Source organism: Corythoichthys intestinalis, chromosome 13, assembly GCF_030265065.1.
Source record: "Corythoichthys intestinalis isolate RoL2023-P3 chromosome 13, ASM3026506v1, whole genome shotgun sequence".
NCBI lineage: Eukaryota > Metazoa > Chordata > Actinopteri > Syngnathiformes > Syngnathidae > Corythoichthys > Corythoichthys intestinalis.
The window spans coordinates 18333313-18360013 of NC_080407.1; the positions used below are offsets into that span (position 1 = coordinate 18333313).

The 26701-nt window shown below is 40.6% G+C and overlaps 1 protein-coding gene across 2 annotated transcripts in view; it reads left to right on the plus strand.

The window, feature by feature from the left end:
* ahcyl2b (adenosylhomocysteinase like 2b) overlaps positions 1–26605 on the plus strand; it is a 53788-nt gene extending 27183 nt beyond the window's left edge. Inside the window, exons 2-16 of one of the 2 annotated variants that reach the window (XM_057854400.1) lie at positions 11231–11339; positions 13453–13596; positions 13707–13910; positions 13985–14079; positions 15947–16053; positions 16224–16340; positions 16413–16476; positions 16537–16625; positions 16701–16771; positions 16836–16930; positions 17009–17107; positions 18031–18099; positions 18177–18255; positions 23267–23387; positions 23462–26605. In XM_057854400.1, the coding sequence (XP_057710383.1) occupies positions 11231–11339; positions 13453–13596; positions 13707–13910; positions 13985–14079; positions 15947–16053; positions 16224–16340; positions 16413–16476; positions 16537–16625; positions 16701–16771; positions 16836–16930; positions 17009–17107; positions 18031–18099; positions 18177–18255; positions 23267–23387; positions 23462–23468 (1470 nt within the window). In that variant the 3' untranslated portion in view covers positions 23469–26605. Of the gene's footprint in view, positions 1–11230; positions 11340–13452; positions 13597–13706; positions 13911–13984; positions 14080–15946; positions 16054–16223; positions 16341–16412; positions 16477–16536; positions 16626–16700; positions 16772–16835; positions 16931–17008; positions 17108–18030; positions 18100–18176; positions 18256–23266; positions 23392–23461 lie in introns of those variants that run through there. The other variant, XM_057854401.1, reaches the window with a different exon arrangement.
* Positions 26606–26701: the final 96 nt, after the last annotated feature.

Here is a 26701-nt window from a genome sequence, read left to right on the forward strand (position 1 = left end):
TTTCACCGTCTGTTGGTGAGGGTGCTAGCACGTGTCTTGAGTATATATATGTATATATATGTATGTATGTATGTATATATATATATATATATATATATATATATATACAGTGCCTTGCAAAAGTATTCGGCCCCCTTGAATATTGCAACCTTTCGCCACATTTCAGGCTTCAAACATAAAGATATGAAATTTAATTTTTTTGTCAAGAATCAACAACAAGTGGGACACAATCGTGAAGTGGAACAACATTTATTGGATAATTTAAACTTTTTTAACAAATAAAAAACTGAAAAGTGGGGCGTGCAATATTATTTGGCCCCCTTGGTTAATACTTTGTAGCGCCACCTTTTGCTCCAATTACAGCTGCAAGTCGCTTGGGGTATGTTTCTATCAGTTTTGCACATCGAGAGACTGACATTCTTGCCCATTCTTCCTTGCAAAACAGCTCGAGCTCAGTGAGGTTGGATGGAGAGTGTTTGTGAACAGCAGTCTTCAGCTCTTTCCACAGATTCTCGATTGGATTCAGGTCTGGACTTTGACTTGGCCATTCTAACACCTGGATACGTTTATTTTTGAACCATTCCATTGTAGATTTGGCTTTATGTTTTGGATCATTGTCCTGTTGGAAGATAAATCTCCGTCCCAGTCTCAGGTCTTGTGCAGATACCAACAGGTTTTCTTCCAGAATGTTCCTGTATTTGGCTGCATCCATCTTCCCGTCAATTTTAACCATCTTCCCTGTCCCTGCTGAAGAAAAGCAGGCCCAAACCATGATGCTGCCACCACCATGTTTGACAGTGGGGATGGTGTGTTCAGGGTGATGAGCTGTGTTGCTTTTACGCCAAACATATCGTTTTGCATTGTGGCCAAAAAGTTCAATTTTGGTTTCATCTGACCAGAGCACCTTCTTCCACATGTTTGGTGTGTCTCCCAGGTGGCTTGTGGCAAACTTTAAACGAGACTTTTTATGGATATCTTTGAGAAATGGCTTTCTTCTTGCCACTCTTCCATAAAGGCCAGATTTGTGCAGTGTACGACTGATTGTTGTCCTATGGACAGACTCTCCCACCTCAGCTGTAGATCTTTGCAGTTCATCCAGAGTGATCATGGGCCTCTTGGCTGCATCTCTGATCAGTTTTCTCCTTGTTTGAGAAGAAAGTTTGGAAGGACGGCCGGGTCTTGGTAGATTTGCAGTGGTCTGATGCTCCTTCCATTTCAATATGATGGCTTGCACAGTGCTCCTTGAGATGTTTGAAGCTTGGGAAATCTTTTTGTATCCAAATCCAGCTTTAAACTTCTCCACAACAGTATCTCGGACCTGCCTGATGTGTTCCTTGGTTTTCATAATGATCTCTGCACTTTAAACTGAACCCTGAGACTATCACAGAGCAGGTGCATTTATACGGAGACTTGATTACACACAGGTGGATTCTATTTATCATCATCGGTCATTTAGGACAACATTGGATCATTCAGAGATCCTCACTGAACTTCTGGAGTGAGTTTGCTGCACTGAAAGTAAAGGGGCCGAATAATATTGCACGCCCCACTTTTCAGTTTTTTATTTGTTAAAAAAGTTTAAATTATCCAATAAATGTTGTTCCACTTCACGATTGTGTCCCACTTGTTGTTGATTCTTGACAAAAAAATTAAATTTCATGTCTTTATGTTTGAAGCCTGAAATGTGGCGAAAGGTTGCAAGATTCAAGGGGGCCGAATACTTTTGCAAGGCACTGTATATATATATGTATAGACATGTATTTGTTGTTGTTTTTTTCTAGTAGGGCTGCAGCTATCGAATGTTTTAGTAATCGAGTATTCAACTGAAAATTCCACCAAGTAATCAGGTAAAACATATTTTTTTTAGGTGAAGAGCAATTAGAAATATACATGAGAAAACAAGACATTTCACCTAATAATGACCCATTTTTAGACAATCAATGCGTCTCAGGCTAATTTTAAGTTTTAAGTTGGTCTAAATCCTAAGATATTTTGAGTGGATATCAGTGACTACTGAGCTAAAATTGATAGTTATCTTTATCATGTTTTATTTTACACCCTTATTGCTCTACAGCTCTGTGTTTTTACAGATTATATAAAGCCAGTATGAAAGACGCGTTAGCCACGCATCGACAGTAGTCATAATTAATAGAAACCTAGCCCTCCGCAGGGCTAATATTATTATGTACATTGCAAATATGTACATATGTACATTAACAAGGTACAGTAATGTTAATCTTATTTATTAGCGATACGTTGACTTAATTTTACCTTGTCTTGTGTATCGCTCCTCCGCTCTCGGAGTAAACTGGGTGCTTTCAGTGGAGCTGCGGCATTGAAGACGTGCTGTCGTGTTATGCAAGCACTTTCTTAGTGTAAATGCATTAAAGTGTTTGCCTTGGTGTCCAGCTTCAAATGCCTTTCTCTTCGCTTTCGTCGGCTTCTTTGTCGTTACCTCTATATTTACGCGTGGTTGAAATCGAATATATCCTCTACACGCGTGACCTCAGCGCGTTGTGCCGCATTAAAAGTTGGCCGGGAAAAAGGTCATGCTGAGAGCTGGCAAAATGAAATGGTTCCTTGAGGTGGAGAAAATTCCTCGATCAATTTTTAAAATCACGTTACTCGAATTATTTGAGTTATCGTTTCAGCTCTCATTTCTCCAGCAGGGCAGAGAACGAAAAGTGGTATTTGGTATGTGGCAAAATGGATTTTGGCATGTCATTTTTTGGGGGGTTTTGGGCAAAATGGATTTTGGCATGTTGCATTTTTTTGTTTTGTGGCAAAATGGATTGTGGCATGTGGCTTTTTTTTTTTTTTTTTTGGTATGTGGCAAAATGGCTTTTGGCATGTGGCATTTTTTTCTTGGCACGTGGCAAAATGGCTTTTGAGGTGGCATTTTTTCTTTTGTATGTGGCAGAATGGCTTTGACATGTGGCATTTTTGGTATGTGGCAAAATGGCTTTTGATGTGGCATTTTGTTTTGTTTTGTGGCAGAATGGCTTTTGGCATGTGGCATTTTTTTTGGTTTTGTGGCAAAATGGATTTTGGTATGTGGCAAAAAAATGCCACATGTCAAAAGCCATTTTGCCACATACTAAAAAAAAGTGCCACATGCCAAAATCCATGTTGCCCAAAACCAAAGAAAAATGACATATGCCGTAAGCCATTTTGTCACATCCAGAAAAATGCCTCATGCCAAAAGCCATTTTGCCACATACAAAAAGAAATGCCACATTCCAAAGCCGTTTTGCCACATACCAAAAAAATGCCACATGCCAAAATCCATTTTGCCACATACAAAAAAAAATGCCACATGCCATAAGCCATTTTGCCAAATACAAAAAAAATGCCACATGCCTAAAAAGCCATTTTGCCACAGACCAAATAATGCCACGTGCCAAAATCCATTTTGCCACATCCCTAAATAAAATGCCACATGCCATAAGCCATTTTGCCACATACACAAAAAAAGCCACATGCCAAAAGCCATTTTGCCACAGACCAAATTATGCCACATGCCAAAATCAATTTTGCCACATACCTAAAGAAGTGCTTCATGCCGAAAAGAATGACAAAAAATGCCACATGCCTAAAAAGCCATTTTGCCACAGACCAAATAATGCCACGTGCCAAAATTCATTTTGCCACATCCCCCAAAAAAATGCCACAAGCCATAAGCCATTTTGCCACATACACAAAAAATGCCACATGCCAAAAGCCATTTTGCCACATACCTAAAGAAATGCCTCAGGCCGAAAAAAAATGACAAAAATACCACATGCCAAAATCTATTTTGTCGCATACCACAAGAAAAAATGCCACATGGCAAAATCAATTTTGCCACATACCAAATTCCACTTTTCATTCTCGCTGTCTCTCTTTCCATGGACAATGATTTATTTCCAAGTCTAAAACCACTTTGGTCTGTGATGTATTATCAGTTGTTTGAGTGTGTTTGTGTGTCATGAAGTGAGTAAAATGAAAGCATTAATTAGTGCGCCTCATACTGTGAGTGCTGTGCGTGGGAGAGCTGACAAGCATGGCATCTGTTGCTTTGTTCAGTCAAAATACATTGTGTGTGAAGGTAAGTTAAGAGAGCAGCACAGCTGTGGAGGAGATAACTTTCGTGACCCAAGAGATAGGAGGAGGGGATGATAGGTCAGATTAGGGTGTGTCAGGGCAGGTGAGTGTTCAAGCAGTGTCGAGGTTAACCCAATATTAAGAGAAATTGGTGACTTGTGAGGATGTCTGAAAGGGGCTTAGGCATAGAATCACTATGAAGAAATAACTTCCAGGGTTATTTACTTTGTGGTGTTAGTCCATTAACATGACTTGCTTTCACTGACTTGTGAATCACAGCTCAGACAGACATTGTGTCTGTCAGATGTAATGGAATTTCCCGTCAAGCGCTACCTTCCCAGAACGATGGCGTCTGATGCAAAAGTGGGCTGTTTACTGGTAGTTCTTTCACTGTCTTTTCTTGCTTCTGTTTTCCACGTGTCAATCAATGCCAGCCGCAGTGATGCTCTCATGCTCAAGGTTAGATGTAATTTAAAAATATTGCAAGGGATTATGGTAAGAAGGCACGGATGATGCTGTTTCCCTGATAATGTCACGATTGCTGGGTCTGAAAGTGTTTGCATTTAGTTTTATTGATTTGGGTGGATACACTGCCCTCTAGTGGCAGCAGTGAATTTGACAACTCATTTCACATGGCTGAATCCAGCTGCTCCCTGTTAAGACCAACATAAGCTAAGTTTTTGTTTGAGTTAATGTTTTTTAATGCATTCGTAATTTAGTTTGGAGGTATATTAAGCTGTTGAATATGTGTGTGAACCATTTGTTAAAAGCACTGTAAAAAAAGGTAGCGTTTTATAGCATTTAAGCTAGCGGACCTTTGCTATCTGTTTGCCAATTGTTCTTTTTTTTTTACTTAGATACTGATTTTTTATACCGTTTGAGGCTCAGCTCAGATATTTTAATTTTCAATGTTCCTTATCCGATTACTCGATTAGTCAAACGATCTAGTTCATCGATTAATCAACTACTAAAATAGTTAAAATTAGTGCGGCAACGATTAACTAGAGTAATTCGATTAGAAAAAAGATTTGAATTAAATTTTGCTGCTTCGAGTATTCGTTTAATTAGAATGGCGTTGTAATGGTTTGTTTTGAAAGTGTTTGCATTTGGTTTTATTGATTTAGGGTGGTTACACTGCCCTCTAGTGGCAGCAGTGAATCTGACAACTCATTTCACATGGCTGAATCCAGCTGCTCCCTGTTAAGACCAACATAAGCCTAGTTTTTCTGAGCTAATGTTTCTTTAGTGCATTTGCAATTTAGCACTGTAAAAAAAAAAAAGTGCATTTTATAGCATTTAAGCTAGCGCACTTTTGCCATTTAAGTTCGCCAATTTTTTTTTTTTTTTTTTTTTTTTTAACTTAAATTTTATACTGTTTGAGGCTCAGCCCGGGTATTTTAATTTTCTATATTCCTTATCCGATTACTTGATCGTTCAAACTATCTAGTTCATCGATTAATCGACTATTAAAATAATAATCAGTGCAACGATTAATCGATTAATTTGATTAGAAAAAAGATTTTAATTAAATTTTGCTGCTTTCAGTATTCGTTTAGAGTGGCGTTGTAATGGTTTGTTTGGGTGGATACACTGCCCTCTAGTGTCAGCAGGGAATATGACATAGCTCATTTCACTTGGCTGAATCCAGTTGCTTCCTGTTAAGACCAACATAAGCTTAGTTTTTTGAGCTAATGTTTTTTTTAATGCATTCTAATTTAGTTTTGTAAGTATATTTAACCTTTTTTTGTGGGAATTTGTGTTTGAACCATTTGTTAAGAGCATTGTTAAAAAAAAAAAGTTAGCATTTTAGAGCATTTAAGCTAGCAGACTTGTGCTATGTAAGTTAGCCAACTGGTCTTTTGTTGTACTTGCATCCTCATTTATTTACTTTTTTATACCGTTTGAGGCTCAGGTATTTTATTTTTTTATGTTCCTTATGTTATGTTCCTTTTTTATGTCCCTTATCCGATGACTCGATTATTCGAACTAACTAGTTCATTGATTAATCGACTACTAAAATAATCGATAGCTGCAGCCGTAATAAAAAATGGAAATCAGTGATAATGTCACATGAAGGTTCCAAAATCTACCAACACGACCGGATACGAAATATCTTCAACCATTTATATAATGCCGTTGAGTAACAGATGGTAAAGCTTGAGGGATCAGTGTACTGTGACACTACAGGGATCCCTGCCTTTTTACTGATATTGTCGTGCAAATGCCCAGCTTTGGCCCGTCAAGTTGCGTAACCGTGACTGCAGACTACAGGTCTTGTGAAAATGAATTTACAGTGTCTGTAACATGGCGGCAGAGCGGGAATCACCGGCCGCCCCCTTCCTTCTGTTGTTTGTTTTTGAGAATAGAAAAATCAAGAGTTCTCTTGGCGGACCAGCTGGCCGGTCAGAGGTTGTATTTCTAAAGGAGTCCTCGTGTTTGATTAGAATCAGGTTCCCGTCTCGATGGGTCTGGAAATCCGTCGAGAACGAAGCCCTCCCGGCGCGGGAAGCAAGTCATGTTACCGCAGAGGAGACAGCACAGCTGTATGATTGAAGGCGCAGCTGACGGCGTATTGAGTCAGAAGGCATTCTAGTGGCGCCAGCAAGACCTTCTCCCCTATGGCGAGGCACCTATGCAAACGTTTATTCCCATGGTTCCCAAGAAATGCAGTGGGGCAAATAAGTATTTAGTCAACCACTAATTGTGCAAGTTCTCCCACTTGAAAATATTAGAGAGGCCTGTAATTGACAATGTGGGTAAACCTCAACCATGAGAGACAGAATGTGAAAAAAAAAAAACCAGAAAATCACATTGTTTGATTTTAAAGAATTAATTTGCAAATCATGGTGGAAAATAAGTATTTGGTCAATACCAAAAGTTCATCTCAATACTTAGTTATGTACCCTTTGTTGGCAATAACGGAGGCCAACTGTTTTCTGTAACTCTTCACAAGCTTTTCACACACTGTTGCTGGTATTTTGGCCCATTCCTCCATGCAGAGCTCCTCTAGAGCAGTGATGTTTTGGGGCTGTTGTTGGGCAACACGGACTCTCCCTCCACAGATTTTCTATGGGGTTGAGATCTGGAGACTGGCTAGGCCACTCCAGCACCTTGAAATGCTTCTTACGAAGCCACTCCTTTGTTGCCCTGGCTGTGTGTTTGGGATCATTGTCATGCTGAAAGACCCAACCACATCTCATCTTCAATGCCCTTGCTGATGGAAGGAGATTTTCACTCAAAATCTCTCGATACACTGCCTCATTCATTCTTTCCTTTACACAAATCAGTCGTCCTGGTCCCTTTGCAGAAAAACAGCCCCAAAGCATGATGTTTCCACCCCCATGCTTCACAGTGGGTATGGTGTTCTTCGGATGCAATTCAGTATTCTTTCTCCTCCAAACACGAGAACCTGTGTTTCTACCAAAAAGTTGTATTTTGGTTTCATCTGACCATAACACATTCTCCCAGTCCTCTTCTGGATCATCCAAATGCTCTCTAGTGAACCGCAGACGGGCCTGGACGTGTACTGGCTTCAGCAGGGGGACACGTCTGGCAGTGCAGGATTTGAGTCCCTGGTGGCGCGTTGTGTTACTGATAGTAGCCTTTGTTACTGTGGTCCCAGCTCTCTGTAGGTCATTCACTAGGTCCCACTGTGTGGTTCCGGGATTTTTGTTCACCGTTCTTGTTAGTGTTTTGACGCCACGGCGTGAGATCTTGCATGGAGCCCCAGATCGAGGGAGATTATCAGTGGTCTTGTATGTCTTAGCGTTTTACCTATTGAAGATTCAGTCTTCCCAGCCTGGTGCAGATCTACAATTTTGTCTCTGGTGTCCTTTGACAGCTCTTTGGTCTTGGCCATAGTAGAGTTTGGAGAGTGACTGACTCAAATTGTGGACAGGTGTCTTTCATACCGATAACGAGTTAAAACAGGTGCCATTAATCCAGGTAACGAGTGGAGTCTCGTTAGACGTCGTTGGAAGAAGTTAGACCTCTTTGACAGCCAGAAATCTTGCTTGTTTGTAGGTGACCGAATACTTATTTTCCACTCTAATGTGGAATTCTTTAAAAATCAAACAATGTGATTTTCTGGGGGATTATTTTACATTCTGTCCCTCATGGTTGAGGTTTACCCATGTTAACAATTACAGGCCTCTCTAATCTTTTCAAGTAGGAGAACTTGCACAATTGGTGGTTGACTAAATACTTATTTGCCCCACTGTACCTGTCTCAAGTCGCTGGGAAAACGTTAACCTCATCTGTTAATCCTTAAACACGTGGTTACAGATTGTCCTTAGCAAAACGGTTACACTCAGGTGCGACTTATACACCAGAAAAAATTGTGTTCTGGAACTGCTGTTAATCAGCGCTACTTTGTAAACCCCTTCCATCCACAGCTCACAGGCTCCAAAATGACCGCAAATCTCTCAAATCTGAGCTCCTAAAGCCCATCATCTAACCTCAATCGGGTAAACCTCAACAGCATTATACCCTTTTTACGGTCGGTTAAGTGATTTACTGAATCTGAAATTTGTCCGACGATTGGATCTTAAGCCTAATTAGTTGTAATCACTTTCCTGTTAATTGATGTTGTTCAGTTTTTAATGAGTCAGATTGAATAATGTCCAAACCCGCGTGATAACCTTGCCAACGTTGCGGGAGTAGAAAGAGCTAACTAAACCAAAGGAAGAGAAACAATTAACTGCATTGTGTCTGCCGGCGCTGTCCGACCAGTTTGGGCTGGATCGTAAGAAGAGAGCAGTGACCATAAAGAACCTCAACTGACAGTGGGTTGCAGCAATGTCTGTACATCTTCCCCCTGGTTACACGGATTTATTGTGGGAATAAGTCATCCATTACTATTAATACTAAGCAACTCTGGGAAGATGAATGGCTTGAATTAAGTCAGTAACTTTCCGCTAGGCTCGGATAAACTCTCTGACCTTCTTGGCTACCCCTGGGTAGCTCACAAGAGGGTTCAATTTGCGATACAAGGCTCACGGTAATGATAATCTCACCAATTATTGATACACGGGTCAGGAAATCATTCTAGGATATTCTACAAAACAACTACACCGCTACTTTTTTCCCTCCTGATTTTGAATCCTGTGGCTTATTTGTTGATTTATTTGGGTGAACAGGTAATACTTATACAGCGGCGTCATAAGACTGCTGTCCAACATGCCTCCTAGCATGCATTGCAGCGCTACAGATGGAAATAACAATCAAAATTCATGTTCCGTGCTAATTATGTCTTCAGTTACTGTTCCAGTTGTTTCATTAATTGCTAGTTATGTTATTTGGTTACACTTAATCTGACAGTGGTGCCATAAGACTGTCATAATTATGACATGAAATTATCATGGGCATTAATTAATGCTTATCACAGATATCTTTAAGTGTCATCTGGCAAATTAAATCACTAACTCCATTCATGTCCAGCTTTTACATCCATTCAAAAGTGAGATAATTTGGCGGATGGTATGGTACGATGGTCTTATGACAGTGTTATGGCACCACTGTCAAATAAAGTGTTACCAAATTCCATAACTAGCAATTAATGAAACAACTACAACAGTAACTGAATAAATAATTAGCACAGAACATTAATTTTAAGTTGTTATTTACATTTCTAGCGCTGCAATGTATGCTAGTAGGCATGTTGGACGACTACAGTGTTGACAGCAGGTGGTAGCAGAGGTTGACTGTCTTCCCCAAGAGAACAGTGATGGCCAAATGAAGCTTTTTGAAGCAATGAAGCTTTGCAGCCAGTCGGTTTGCAGCCATCATACTTATGACATGGCACTGCCATAAGCATTAATAAATGCTTATGACATAAGTCATTTTGTGCCATCCGGGAAATTATCTCACTTTTGAATGGATGTAAAACATCAGAGCTGGACATAAATAAATGGAGTTAGTGGTATAATTTGCCGCATGACACTTAATGACATCCGTCATCAGCATTTATGAAGGCCTATGACGGTGTCTTGTCATAAATTAGATGGTCTTACGACAGTCTTATGGCACCACTGTCAGATAAAGTGTTACCAAATAACATAACTAGCAATTAATGAAACAACTGGAACAGTAACTGAAGACATAATTCGCACAGAACATGAATTTAGATTGTTATTTTCATATATAGCGCTGACATGTATGCTAGGAGACATGTTGGACAACAACAGTGTTGACAGCAGGTGGCAGCAGAGGTTGACTGTCTCCCCCAAGAGAAAAGTGATGGCCAAATGAAGCTTTTTGAAGCGTTGCAGCCAATCGGTTCAAAGCGTCATGGTGGTTCATTTGGTCTTATGACAGTCTTATGATGCCGCTGTCAAATAAAGTGGTAGCGGTTGAGATCTTTTGGTGTAAATATCCCATAATACAGTGGGGACAGCGGCGGTTTATAGACCGTTGCGGCTTATGTATGAACAAATGCCGTTTTCGTGTCAAATTTGGTGGGTTGCAGCTTATAGTCCGAAAATTACGGTAATTAACTCGAAAAACAAGCTATTTTCGTTCTTCTTCTGTGACTTTATTTCTAGTAGACGTCCAATCCATTTGAAGTGGGAGGGATGGCAGCGAATGAACGAATGTTCTATGGCTGTCAGTGGCAGCCAATGCAAGGCGATGATTTTTGGGGCATTTCACGTCATTTCATTTTGATATTCAGTCAATTCCTTTTCATTTTGGGGCTTTTACGGGTCAGTTCCTGTTGATTATGGGTCATTTGCGGGTTAATTCATGTTGATTTTGGGTTCCTGAAAAGGAAAGGAAGTGATTCAAAATCAATAGAAAGTTACCTGTAAATGCCCTAAAATGATCATTAAGTGACCTGGAGATGCCCACAAGACATGTTCTGGTTTCAGTCCCATTGACGGTGCAAGACGTCCAATCCGGTCAAAATGAATTGGCTGTCTAGCGCCGTCAACGGCAGCCTGTGAGCTAACGTCGACATTCTAATGGAAGATTTTGGTAGCAACCTGTTTTTTAAAACAATATTTCGATTCTTGGCAGAAACATCGATAACTTTTTGGCGATATATCAGCATTTCGATATTTTGTCACACCGCTAATCTCTACACACTTGATTTTGGGGATTCTGTTCCTAAAACCACAAATCCTGACCTGGTCTCCCTCTCAACCGACAGATCCAATTCGCGGACCAGAAACAGGAGTTCAACAAGCGACCGTCGAAAATCGGCCGTCGCTCCTTGTCTCGCTCAATTTCTCAATCGTCCACAGATAGCTACAGCTCAGGTAAGCTAACGAATCCTCACATGAGTCCGTTTAGTTAATACTTTTCCCAAGACCGCTCTTTAATCTTGCCAAGAATTCCGAAGAGCAGTTCACTCTATGACTCACACTGTACGACCAGAAAATCAGAAAATGTGTCTGATGTAGTGCTAAAATGTTGTTAATTATCTGGGTCTTCAGGGTTTTTTTTTTTTTAATGGGATTTTTCGGCCCCACACAGCCCGAACCGTTTGACCGATCGGCACCGTTCGAATATCGAAACAACTGGAATTTTCACGCGGCGCAGGGAATTTTTCGAACGACCCCGAAAAATTTTCCGTTCGCCCGTAAACGCCGATTTTTGGGAGGAAAAAAAAAAAAAACACCTTTTCAAAATGTATCGAGCCTGACAGAATTTGGAAAAAAATTACGGTTCCACGGAAATTTGCCAAAAACTTGCCCATTCATTTTTAATGGGATGCAACGTTCAAATTTCCCATTCACCGCCGATGGAATTTCCAATGGAATTTACATTGCGTTGATGCCATTGACAGCCATGTATGTCGAATCTATTGATGCCAATGTACTTGGATTCCATTGACGCATAAAAGTCTAAGCGACCCCAAACTTTTGAACCGTAGTGCCATTGACGACCATGGACGCCCAAATTTCCCATTCAGTTCCAATGTCATTCGCATTGCATTGACGCACAAGTACACAATTGCAAATGAGGGCGATGCACGTCCTTGCCATTGACGTCCATGTATGTCGATTCTATTGATGCCAATGTACTTGGACTCCATTGACGCATTTGTAAGTTGATGCCATTTAGGGCCATGAACGTCCAAATTTCCAATGGCATTTGCATTGCATTGAAGCCAATTTAGAAAGATGCCAATGACGGCCATGTATGTCAATTCTATTGATGCCAACATACTTGGATTCCATTGACTCATATGTAAGTCGATGCCATCGACGGCCATGGACATCCAAATTTCCCATTCATTTCAATGGCAAAAAATCAAATGTTCCCAAATCAACTCGAAATGAACAGGTATCAATAGGACGTGTCCCCCAATTGGCCCCGATTCCATTGATGCATATGGAAGTCAATGCCATTGACACCCATGGATGTCCAAATTTCCCCATTCATTTCCAATGGCATTAACATTAAATTGAGGCCAACTTAGTCAGATGCCATTGATGGCCATGTATATCAATTCTATTGATGCAAATGTACTTGGATTCCATTGACGCATATGGATGTCAATGCCATTGACGGTCATTGACGTCCAAATTTCCCATTCATTTTCAATGGTATTTACTTTGTTTAATGCCATTGACGGCCATGTTTGTTGATTCTATTGATGCCAATTTACTTGGATTCCATTGACACAAATGTAAGTTGATGCCATTGACAGCCAAGGACGTCCAAATTTCCCATTCATTTTCAATGGCAAAAAAACAAATGTCACCAAATGAACAGGAAATGACCAGATATCAATAGGACATGTCCCCCAAATATCCCCAAATGACCTGATATGGCCTGGACACGCCCCCCAAATGTCCCCAAATGACCTGATATGACCAGGACACGCTCCCCCAAATGACCTGATATGACCACAACACAACCCCAAATGTCTTCAAATGACCTGATATGACCAGGACACGACCAAATGTCTCCAAATACCTGATATGACCAGGACACGCCCCCCAAATGTCCCCAAAATACCTGATATGACCAGGACACGCTCCCCAAATGTCTCCAAATTACCTGAAATTACCAGGACATGCCCCCCCAAATGTCCCCAAATGACCTGATATGACCAGGACATGTCCCCGAAATGTCCACAAATCAACAGTAAGTGACCTGTTTGACCAATGCGTGTCCCCCAAATGTCCCCAAATGACCTGAGCTGACCAGGACATGTCCCTGAAATGTCCCCAAACCAACAGGAAGTGACCAGATATTGTCCCCGAAATGTCCCCAAACCATCCTGGGCGGGGTTAAGATCTGTACTCCACACAGCAAAGACCCAGAGTAATTTCTCCAGAAATTGCAGTTTCTCGTTTTATTTGTTGTCTGTGACTGAAGCAGAAATAACAATCTAAAAAAAACTTCATATTTGTTATCCAGCCGCGTCGTACACGGACAGCTCCGATGACGAAACGTCTCCCCGGGACAAACAGCAGAAGAACTCCAAAGGAAACGGCGACTTCTGCATCAAAAACATCAAGCAGACCGACTTCGGACGGCGAGAGATCGAGATAGCCGAGCAAGGTAATCGGATGAGTTTAGCCGTGGAGTATTAGCGGGATTAAATGATCATCAAGTGAATAACTTTACGCTCCGATTCTTTTATCCGGTCAATCTTTTGACGGACACACCAGAGATGCCGGCTCTCATGGCTCTGAGGAAGCGAGCTCAGGGTGAGAAACCCCTGGCAGGCGCCAAGGTGGTAGGTTGCACCCACATTACGGCTCAGACAGCTGTGCTCATGGAAACGCTGTCAGCTTTGGGTGCTCAGTGCAGATGGGCGGCGTGTAATATCTATTCCACCCAAAATGAGGTAGCAGCTGCTTTGGCAGAAGGAGGTGAGGCGCAATTTTAGCCCCGTTTGGATTCTTGTTTTTTTTTTTTTTTTTTTAAGCTATATCTCTGTATACAGGTTTCAGCGTGTTCGCGTGGAAAGGCGAGTCTGAGGACGATTTCTGGTGGTGTATCGATCGCTGTGTCAACGTGGAAGGATGGCAGCCTAACATGGTAGGCCAGTTTACTGTATCTTTGTTTCAATTAAGCAGGGGGAGCCTATGGGTACCTCACAATATTTTCCTTTTGTGGCATTTACGGGTCACTTTCTGTTGATTTTTGGGCATTTACGGGTCAGTTCCTTTTGATTGTGGGTTACTGAAGTGACTCATGAATGTCCCCAGAGGAATAGGAAATGACCTGTAAATGCCCCCGAAAGACAGGCGATGAATACTCTGCTTTCAGTGCCTTTGATGGCACTCGAGGTCCAATCCAGTAGTCATGAATTGGATGTCTAGCGCCATCAATGGCAGCGAGTAAGCTAACAAGGACATTATTCCAAATTATTTTTTTTTTTAAGAGTGACCCCATTTTAAAATGACATATCGATTCTCGGTGGGAGCATATCGCTAACCTTTTGGGCTACGAAGTATCTGTAAATATCACATTTTCGATATTCAGGTAGTCCCCGGGTTACGACCGAGTTTTGTTCCTGCGCTGGCGACGTAATCCGATTTTCCGCATAAGTCGGAATGAACACTTTCGAAATTCAAAGTAACTCCAAAAAGTCCAAAAGTATTCTACAGTGATCCCTCATTTTTCGTGGTTAATGGGGACCAGAACCCGCTGCGATAAGTGGGGAAAAAAAGTGAAGTATCCCATACTCCTCCCAAATTTTTTTTTCTTTGTGTTCAATGTATTTACCATAATTTTCGGACTATAAATTGTTACTTTTTTCCTCCATTTTGAATCCTGTGGCTTATAGTCCTGTGAGGCTTATTTGTTGATTTATTTGGGTTAATTGGTAACACTTTATTTGACAGCGGCGTCATAAGACCGTCATAATTATGACATGACACCATCATGGGCATTACTGAATGCTTATGACAGATGTCATTAAGTGTAATACGGCAAATTATGTCACTAACGCCATTTATATCCAGCTCGGATCTTTTACATCCATTCAAAAGTGAGTGTGTTAGCCACTTTAGAAGTTTCCAGTGCTTTCTCTCAAGCCATTTTCTAGTGCTTTTTGAAATGTGCGTTTTGGGTCATTGTCCAGCTGGAAGACCGATGACCTCTGAGGGAGACCCAGCTTTCTCACACTGGGCCCTACATTATGCTGCAAAATTTGTTGGTCGTCTTCAGACTTCAATCCAGTGCCAGAGGCAGCAAAGCAACCCCAAAACATCAGGGAACCTCTGCCATGTTTGACTGTGGGGACCATGTTCTTTTCTTTGAAGGCCTCGCCTTTTCCCAAAAGTTTTACATTTTTCTCATCTGACGAGAGAACATTCTACCAAAACGTTTTTGGTTTTGTCAGGTAGGTTTTGGCAAACTCCAGCCTGGCTTTATGTCTTTTCATCGGAAGTGGGGTCTTCATGCGTATCCTACCATAGAGTCCCTTTTCATTCAGACGCCAACAATTGACACTGTTGTACCCTCGGACTGCAGGACAGCTGGAACTTGTTTGGATGTTAATTGTTCTTTTCCATCCACATCTAGGGAGGTTAGCCACAGTGCCATGGGCTTTACATTTATTGATGACACTGCGCACGGTAGACACAGGAACATTCAGATCTTTGGAGATGGACTTGAAGCCTTGAGTTTGCCCATGAATCCTCACAATTTTGCTTCTCAAGTCCTCAGACAGTTATTTGGCCTTCTTTATTTTCTCCATGCTCAATGTGGTATACACAAGGACGCAGTTTGAGTCAACTTTAATCCATTTTAACTGGCTTCAAGTGTGATTTAGTTATTACGAGACTCCGGCGTCGTAAAGTCGAAATCGTGTCGGTCGAGTATGTCGTAACCCGGGGACTACCTGAATTATCACACCCCTAATTCTAATCCAGGCGATGATTTGAACCTTTCGTTTCAGATCTTGGACGATGGTGGCGACTTGACCCATTGGATCTACAAAAAGTACCCCAATATGTTCAAGAAGATCAAGGGCATCGTGGAGGAGAGTGTCACTGGTGTGCACAGGTATTTATTTCATTTTGGCTCTCCTAGTTTGTACACTAACACGTATTCAGTCTCTGGTGGCATATCACCATCTAGTGGTGAACATGTGCATCAATCTCTGTTGTGTAGTTACGTAATAGCGGCATTGCGGTACACAAGAATTAATCAAAATGAATTTCACTGTTACACAGGCTTTACCAGCTATCCAAAGCCGGGAAACTATGCGTCCCAGCCATGAATGTCAACGACTCTGTGACCAAACAAAAATTTGACAACCTCTACTGCTGCAGGGAGTCCATCTTGGATGGGTACGAGCCCTTATTCTAATCTCAATGGAAGCGAATGAGTTAAAATGCACACAATTTTCCACTTGTTTCTAGTTTGAAAAGGACAACCGACGTCATGTTCGGAGGCAAGCAAGTGGTGGTGTGCGGTTACGGCGAGGTAAGGCTCACCCGCAAGGTGACGAGAAACAATTGAAAAGTGGATGTTGGGCGCCCTCAGGTGGGGAAAGGTTGCTGCGCCGCACTGAAAGCAATGGGTTCCATCGTCTACGTCACTGAGATAGATCCTATCTGTGCCTTGCAGGCTTGGTACGTATTAAGTTGCTCACTTTTGGACATAATTTAGTCTGTTTTTAAACTTTTTTGTTTGTTTTATGATAACAGCATGGATGGCTTCAGGTTGGTGAAGCTAAATGAAGTTATCAGACAAGTGGACATTGTCATCACTTGCACGGGTATGTCCATGTTTGCGATTGAATTTTAGATCCTCATCTGATTTTTCCTTTTGTTTCACGTCAGGCAACAAAAATGTGGTAGTGCGGGAAAACCTGGACCGCATGAAAAATGGCTGCATCGTCTGCAACATGGGGCACTCCAACACAGAGATCGACGTGGTCGGTCGTCCACTCCTAGATGTTTTTGACGCTACGTTTTCCAATGAAGTTTGAATGATTTTTGTCTACATCGTGCAGGCAAGTCTGCGGACGCCCGAGTTAACCTGGGAGAGAGTGCGCTCTCAAGTGGACCACGTCATCTGGCCTGACGGCAAGAGGATAGTCTTGTTGGCTGAGGTACTGTATTTATTTAGTCATTGAACTATAGTTCAGCGCTAGAGATGTAATCAACAACTCAAAATTAATGTTCTGTGCTAATTATTTCTTCAGTTACTGTTCTAGTTGTTTCATTAATTGCTATTTATGGAATTTGGTAACACTTTATTTGACAGTGGTGCCATAAGACAGTCATAAGACCATCATACTTTTGACATGACACTGCCATGAGCGTTAATGAATGCTTATGGCATGTCATTTTGTGCCATCCTGGAAATTATCTCACTTTTGAATGGATGTAAACGATCCGAGCTGGACATAAATTGAGTTAGTGACATTATTTGCTGGATGACACTTAATGACATCCGTCATCAGCATTTATTATTGCCTATGACAGTGTGATGTCATAGTTATGATTGTCTTATGACAGTCTTATGCCACTGTCAAAAAAAGTGTTACCAAATACCATAAATAGCTATTGGTGAAACAACTGGAAGAGTAACTGAAGAAATAATTAGCACAGAACAATAATTAGCACGAAGTCCACGTATGTTTTGAGAAACATGTCGGATTTTTGTTGTTGGATAATATCAGGATATCGGTTAAAAAGACAGTTGTCTTTTTAATCAATTATCAGACAACTCTATTTATAATTTGTGGGTGTGAAACTATATGCAGTTGGGCATCGGCATCTTTAAAGTGGCATTAAAAGCATGAAATGAGATTTGCTGATACTTGTAAAAACCCTGAAAGATAAAAATGGAGATTTTTGGAAAAACTGTAGCGACATAACCAGAACAGTGTTGATTGATACAAGCAGACAAGCTGCCAGTCAGTGTGTCGAGCTACATTAACTCCTCTATCTCTATTATACATGTGTGAGCGCTCTGCAAAAAAAAAAAAAAAAAAGCAAACTTAAATGTCTTTTTTTGTCTGTTTTGCAGGGTCGTCTTCTCAATCTCAGCTGTTCCACAGTGCCCACTTTCGTGCTGTCTATCACCGCCACAACACAGGTACAATAGGGCTCTTTGTGAAGTCTCTCCGGGCTATTAGAAGCAGTATTCATGATGGTTTGTGTTTGTACGGCAAGGCACTTGCTCTAATAGAGCTGTACAACGCGCCGGACGGACGCTACAAGCAGGACGTATACCTTCTGCCGAAAAAGATGGGTAAGATTTTTCATTGTTGTTGATGTAGGACAGGAGCCAAACAGCAAATTTTAGGGGTGTAAAGCATCAAAGTCACAGTTCAGTACGTGCAGTGCTGACCAAAAGTACTGGCACCCCTGCAATTCTGTCAGATAATGCTCAATTTCTCTCCGAAAATGATTGCAACTACAAATGCTTCGGTAGTAACACAAAGAGAATGGAAAAAAATTAAATCATTATCATTTTAGTCAGAACTCCGAAAATGGGCCGGACAAAACTATTGGCACCCTCAGCCTAATACTTGGGAGAGCAACCTTTAGACAACTGCTTCAGGTATCCACAAATGAGTTTCTTACAATGCTCTGCTGGAATTTTAGACCATTATTCTTTGGCCAACTGCTCCAGGTCTCTGAGATTTGAAGGGTGCCATCTTCAGATCTCTCCTCAGGTGTTCTATGGGATTCAGGTCTGGGCTCATTGCTGGCCACTTTAGAAATCTCAAGTGCTTTCTCTCCAACCATTTTCTAGTGCTTTTTGAAGTGTGTTTTGGGTCATTGTCCTGCTGGAAGACCCATGATCTCTGAGGGAGACCCAGCTTTCTCACACTGGGCCCTACATTATGCTGCAAAATTTGTTTGTAGTCTTCAGACTTCATAATGCCTTGCACATGGTCAAGCAGTCCAGTGCCAGGGTTAGCAAAGCAAACCCTAAACATCAGGGAACCTCGTCCATGATTGACTGTGGGGACCGTGCTCTGTTCTTTGAAGGCCTCGTTTTTTTCCCCCTGTAAACTCTATGTCGATGCCTTTTCCCAAAAAGCTCTACTTTTGTCTCATCTGACCAGAGAACATTCTTCCAAAACGTTTTTGGCTTTCTCAGGTACGTTTTGGCAAACTTCAACCTGGCTTTTTTATGTCTGTGAGTCAGAAATGGGGTCTTCCTGGGTATCCTACCATAGAGTCCCTTTTCATTTAGATGCCGACGGATAGTACGGGTTGACAATGTTATACCCTCGGACTGCAGGTCAACTTGAACTTGTTTGGATGTTAGTCGAGGTTCTTTATCCACCATCCGCACAATCTTTCGTTGAAATCTCTCGTCAATTTTTGTTTTCCGTCGACATCTAGGGAGGTTATCCACAGTGCCATTGGCTTTACACTTATTGATGACACTGCGCACGGTAGACGCAGGAACATGAATTTGGAGATGGACTTGTTGCCCTTAGATTGCCCATGTCTCCTCACAATTTTGCTTCTCAAGTCCTCAGGCAATTCTTTGGTCTTCTTTCTTTTCTCCATGCTCAATGTGGTACTCACAAGGGAACAGGACAGAGGTTAAGTCAACTTTAATCCATTTTGACTGGCTGCAAGTGTATTTTAGTTATTGCCACCACCTGTTATGTGCCACAAGTAAGTAACAGGTGCTGTTAATTACACAAATTAGAGAAGCAGCGAATGATTTTTCAAAGGGTGCCAATAGTTTTGTCCGGCCCATTCTTGTAGTTTTGTGTCAAATGTAGGACTGTCAAATGTATCGCATTAACGGGCAGTAATTAATTTTTAAAATTAATCACGTTAAAATATTTGACGCAATTAACGCATGCACAGAATGACCCGTTCATGCGTTGCCCCAAACAGTTTTCAATGAAGGCGTTTTAGCACATTGAGAGCGAAAAGGCAGAGAAATGCGAATGGACAAAGACGTTCATTGGACCATGCCTTTTATTGGCTTAAGCTTTGGCAGCAACCATTGACAGTCATGGTTGCCCAACTTCCCATCATTCATTTGGACAGAGCAGGAGACGTTCTTTTTCTTAACACGCCAATTTAACACAACACAGAACATACTGTATACCATTTGCAGCCACCACTGACAGTCATGGTTGCCCAACTTCCCATCATGCATTTGGGTGGAACAGTTAAGTCGCGACAGTATCATTTAGCTATGCAAAATACACATAAAACTTACTCAGACTGTGTCTTGGCTAGATCTCTAATTAATTTAAAACTCGCCATTGACACCTTGTGGTGCATTTCAATCACTACCTTACGTGGTTAAAGACACTGTGGAAGTCCAGCAGGGAGTCCATGTGACGTCACACTCGGCGACGTCAACAATGGTGAGCTATTAGTTTTTTTTTAGTGAAAATTTTACAAATTTTGTTAAAGCGAAAACATTAAGAGGGGTTTGAAAATAAAATTACTATAACTTGAACTCACATTTATCTTTTAAGAACTACAAGTCTTTCTATCTGTGGATCCCTTTCACAGAAAGAATTATATGTTAATGCCATCTTGTGGATTTATTGTTATAATAAACAAATACATTACTTATGTACAGCATGTTGAATGTATATATCCGTCTTGTATCTTATCTTTCCATTCCAACAATAATTTACAGAGAAATATGGCATATGATGATGATTTATTTAGTTTTTCCCGTTCCCCTTTTGTGTTTTCTCATTGCAAACCAAATAAATGAAGATGTGACTATCAAAGCATTTGTAATTGTATAAAAGACACCTGTCCACAATGTCAGTCAGTCACACTCCAAACTCCACTACGGCCAAGACCAAAGAGCTGTCGAAGGACACTAGAGACAAAATTGTAGATCTGCACCAGGGTGGGAAGAGTGAATCTGCAATAGGTAAAACGCTTGGTGTAAAGAAATCAACTGTGGGAGCTATTATTAGAAAATGGAAGACATACAAGACCACTGATAATCTCCCTCGATCTAGGGCTCCATGCAAGATCTCACCCTGTGGCGTAGAAAATGATCACATGAGCGGTGAGCAAAAATCCCAGAACCACATGGGGGGACCTAGTGAATGACCTACAGAGAGCTGGGACCACAGTAACAAAGGCTACTATCAGTAACACAATGCGCCGCCAGGGACTCAAATCCTGCACTGCCAGACGTGTCCCCCTGCTGAAGAAAGTACACGTTGTTGAAATTCGCCCCCCCGGCCAAGGCGCACGGAAAACACCAACAGCTGAACAAAGTGCCGCTCTGCCGATGCTGCCTTTGCGCGTACCGACCGGGAAGGCTGAACTTCACGCCTTCTCTCTGACATTAACCCTTTGTCCTGACTCCATGTTCCAAAAGTTTGATAGACTCGCCGAAAGCAGGTTGACAATTTATTCGTCGACAATGGTAAAAAAACAAGGCAAAAACAGACGACGGAGGGACAGTTCTGGATCCAAAACAAGGCTACATGTTTCTGAGCAGCAAAAATCTGTGTTATCTCAGTGTCCAGTCTTTTTAAAGTCCGTGGTGAAGCGGGCCGTGCTGAAGGTGTGTCCGAAGGTGTGTCTGGGCGTTGCTTTTGGGTCTTCCCCTCTGTGGCCGGTTTTGGGCGGCTTAGGTTCGTGCGCGGATGGGACGCCCGCAATCAACTTTGTTGTCCGGGCTGGCTGTACTTGTTTTAGGAAAAAGCGCTTTGTCCTTGGAGTTTGCTGGGAGAGCTGATTGCAAGAGTTGGTGCGTCAATCTTGTTCGTGACGCACGCGTTGGGCTTCTGTGATAAGATGGCATTGTCTATCTCTTCTATTTCTTCTCATTAAACTATGGTGTGCTATTTATTTTATATTAGTAGTGCAGTCCTACCGTAAATATGAAAATGATACTATTTCCTGATAAATTCTATATGGTGTGTTAGAGTAATGCAAACAGTTAGACGGTGCCTACGAGAAACTGTATCATTTTTCTCATCTCCCCCTCATTAGCCCGGATAAGGTGGTTCACTTTACTGTGTCAAAGGGCATGTAGTGGAGTCTGCTTGAACAATAGTTAGATGAATGTGTTAGACTAATGCAAACAATTATATGGTGTGTGCGATGACGGTACCTTTTCCCTTCAACGTCCAGGCCAGTCTGCGGTTCGCTAGAGAGCATTTGGATGATCCAGAAGAGGACTGGGGGAATGTGTTATGGTCAGATGAAACCAAAATAGAACTTTTTGGTAGAAACACAGGTTCTCGTGTACGGAGGAGAAAGAATACTGAATTGCATCCGAAGAACACCATACCCACTGTGAAGCATGGGGGTGGAAAAATCATGCTTTGGGGCTGTTTTTCTGCAAAGGGACCAGGACGAATGATCTGTGTAAAGGAATGAATGAATGGGGCCATGTATCGAGAGATTTTGAGTGAAAATCTCTTTCCGTCAGCAAAAGGCATTGAAGAGGAGACGTGGCTGGGTCTTTCAGCATGACAATGATCCCAAACACACAGCCAGGGCAACAAAGGAGTGGATTCGTAAGAAGCATTTCAAGGTCCTGGAGTGGCCTAGCCAGTCTCTAGATCTCAACCCCATAGAAAATCTGTGGAGGGAGTTGAAAGTCCGTGTTGCCCAACGACAGCCCCAAAACATCACTGCTCTAGAGGAGATCTGCATGGAGGAATGGGCCAAAATACCAGCAACAGTGTGTGAAAAGCTTGTGAAGAGTTACAGAAAACGTTTGGCCTCCGTTATTGCCAACAAAGGGTACATAACAAAGTATTGAGATGAACTTTTGGTTTTGACCAAATACTTATTTTCCAACATGATTTGCAAATAAATTCTTTAAAAATCAAACAATGTGATTTTTTGGGGGTTTTCTTTCCACATTCTGTCTCTCATGGTTGAGGTTTACCCATATTGACAATTACAGGCCTCTCTAATATTTTCAAGTGGGAGAACTTGCACAATTAGTGGTTGACTAAATACTTATTTGCCCTACTGTATATGACAGAATTGCAGGGGTGTCAATACTTTTGACCAGCAGTGTACAATAATGATACTAATTTTATAGACAAATGGTACTTTGTTAGGGGTTGGGGGTGCGAAACGGTTACGTCTTCCTGGGAGTGGCGTGACAGGAAATCATTGAGAAGCACTTGTCTAGATGCATTGTTACTCCTCTATCACCCCCTGGATTGGAGGAGGACTAACTCCGACATTTTTTTTCGTGGAACGTGTTCGCCATCCGACTGCGTACAGGACAAATCTAAAAACCGTTCCACTCTTAGCAAATCTCCATTAAATGTGTTCAGATGAATACGTGGCCAGTCTGCATCTGCCTACGTTCGACGCGCACCTCACAGAGCTGAGTGACGAACAAGCCAAGTATTTGGGCTTGAATAAGAACGGACCCTTTAAGCCAAACTACTACAGGTAAGTAAGTAAATAAGTCTTTTTTTTCCCTTTGTGTTTCTTAACTATTTTATTTTTTGTATCCCTTTCTTAAGGTACTAAAAAGGAGACGGCAGTACTCCACAAATCGTACAGACTCTGAAAGGATGACTGGACAGGAAAGTCAACACACATCCTTTAGATGATAAGCGCAGGGGTCGGGGCACACCTGAAGGGGGCGCTCATTTAATTTATTCCCACTCCGAGAAGGTCTTTCGTTGCCGTTTGCCATTAGCTCGCTCCCCTTTTGTCTCTTTTTTCCCGTTTTGTTGGGTTTTTTTTGTCGTCTTTTATACTTTTATTCTTGTGTAATACTTCATCTGGAGTCGCCGGTTGAAGTCACGTCGCTTAAAATGTTTTTTTTTTTTAAGTGTTTAGTTAAAATGAAAACTGGACAGTAATTGGTTCTTCCGGCCGTCACTCAAAGTAAGTATTTGGGAGAGTTGTATTTGTTAATTGTTCATGAAGATAGTTGTCAAATCATTACATTCTGTATATTTACATGTTTATAAAAGCAAATTTTCTACATTTTTCTCCCTTTCAAGATCAATTAATGTCATCCAGGTAAGCCTTTATTATCTAATTATATGTCTTAAATGTACCTATATGAATGAATACTGTGATTATATTAACAAAGATACCAAAACATGAAGTTGGAATTGAATTGAAGTTTCAATTCCTTCATTTTCACCTTTTTTTTTTTGCTACGACGGAACACTAATCCCCGATATTTCCTGACGAGATTCGTGCTTTGGTGTCCTTTTGTGGTGTCCTGCATCTTCTCGGTAGATTTAACGTGAGAGAACGTGCGCGTGTGCGTCTATATTTGCGTGTGCGCGCGCTTCATAAACAGCTGCCTCAGGATCCGAGCCTGCGCGTTTCAGGGTGGGAGAATTTCCGTTTTCGTCAGCCTCGAACTGACCACCAGCATTGTGTTTGTCTTATATATATAGAATACATGTGTTCTATATATTGTATACAGATGAGACGACCTTTAAAAACTGTAGGAGGAAAAATATCTGTATTTATTGTTGTAAATCCTCCCTAAAAAAAAGTGTCAACGCAATTCCCCGATTGTTATGTGTATAAAAAAAGGACGGAAAATGACGAGCAATAATCTGTAATCTCCAATAAAGATGTAAAAAAAAAAAAAATTTTATGGCTTTGTGGTGCGTTGGTAATATTGGAATGTATTAATTATGTATTTGTGTATGTATCCAAGGGATTAAAGTTCTTCGTTGCAATGACGGAAATCCATCCGCAGGGGGCGCTGGTGGGTGGTAAAGAGTGAGACAATAGGGGGTTTATGACTAATTTCACAAGCACGACTGATTCTTGCAGATGCTGTTGAAGCCTGTCTTGTCATTTTTTTGTATATTAGCTTTGATGTGCTCATACATACAAGAAAAACACACCTAAACCAGAAAAAACGCAAAAAAACCCCAATAAACATAACTTGAAAACCACAATCTTGAAAAAATACACAGAAAATGTGAACATATGCACACAAAAATAAACCTACAAAATATTGCCAAAGTGAACAATGCAGAAAAACATAAAAATTAAAAAACACAAAAACTGGCAGAACCACAAAAACTGAAAAAAAAAAATCAAAACGTACAACCTGCCTCCCAATGAAATAGAAAAAAAAATGCCAAAATTGAAACTCGCAAGGGGAAAAAAATACAAAACAGTGGAAAAGTAAAAAATGCAGAAAAACATTAAAAAAATAAATAAATAAATAAATAAATTTAAAAAACCTGGTAAAACCACAAAAAACTGCAAACAAAAATCCAAAACGTACAACCTCCATCCCACCGAAATAGAAAAAAAATGCCATAACTGAAACCCGCAAGAAAAAAAAACAAAATAATGGCAAAGTGAAAAATGCTGAAAAAAAACATTGCAAAAATTTAAAAATACAAAAAAAAAAAAAAAACTGGCAAAACCACAAAAAACTGCAAATAAAAAATCAAAACGTACAACCTCCGTCCAACCGAAATAGAAAAAAAATGCCAAAACTGAAACTCGCAAAAAAAAAAAAACCACACAAAATAAGGGCAAAGTGAAAAATGCTGAAAAAAAATTACAAAAATTATAAAATACAAAAAAAACGGGCAGAACATCAAAAAACTGCAAACAAAACATCAAAACGTACAATCTCCCTCCCACCGAAAAAGAAATAAAATGCCAAAATTGAAACTCGCAAAAAAAAAACCCACACAAAATAAGGGCAAAGTGAAAAATGCTGAAAAAAATTACAAAAATTATAAAATACAAAAAAAACGGGCAGAACATCAAAAAACTGCAAACAAAACATCAAAACGTACAATCTCCCTCCCACCGAAAAATAAATAAAATGCCAAAATTGAAACTCGCAAGAAAAAAAACACAATATAGTGGCAAAGTGAAAAATGCAGAAAAACATTACAAAAAAACAACAACAAAAACTGGAAAAACCACAAAAAAACAAATAGTACAACCCTCCCACCGAAATAGAAAAAGATGCCGAAATTGTAACTCGCAGAAAACCCCACAATATAATGCCAAAGTGAAAAATGCTATTAAAAAAAAAAAATTTACAAAAATTAAAAAGTACAAAAAAAAACCTGGTAAAACCTCAAAAAACTGCAAACAAAAAACCAAAACGTGCAACCCCCCCACCGAAATAGAAAAAAAATGCCAAAATTGAAACTCGCAAGGAAAATAAAAACACACAATAATGGCAAAGTGAAAAATGCTGAAAAAAAAAAACATTACAAAAATAAAAAAAACAAAAAAAAACTGGCAGAACCACAAAAAACTGTAAAAAAAAAAAAAAAATCAAAACGTACAACCTCCCTCCCACCGAAATACAAAAATAATGCCGAGATTGAAACTCTCCCAAAAAAATCTGCAACCCCCCCCCCCCCCCCCAAAAAAATGGCAATCCCGCAAAAAAAAAAAAAAAAACCAAACAACCACCACCAAAATTTTTTAAAAAATGATAATTTGGTTGATATTTTAGTTTGTCATTTGCTGGTGAGGATACATTGATAGATAGAGAGAGCAAATAGAGGTTTCATTGGCTGCAATGGATGGCGCTGGACATCTAATTCCTTTTGACTGGGTTGGGGACATGAAAAAAAAATGACAAATTGGGGAAAAAAAATTGGCAAAATCACAAACTGCAAAAAAAAATTGGCTAAATCGCAAGCAAACTTCAAAAACAAAATGGCAAATCGGCAAAAACTGCAAAATAAACAAATGGGCAACAAAAACGCCCCCCACCCCAAAAAATACAACCTGCAAAAAAT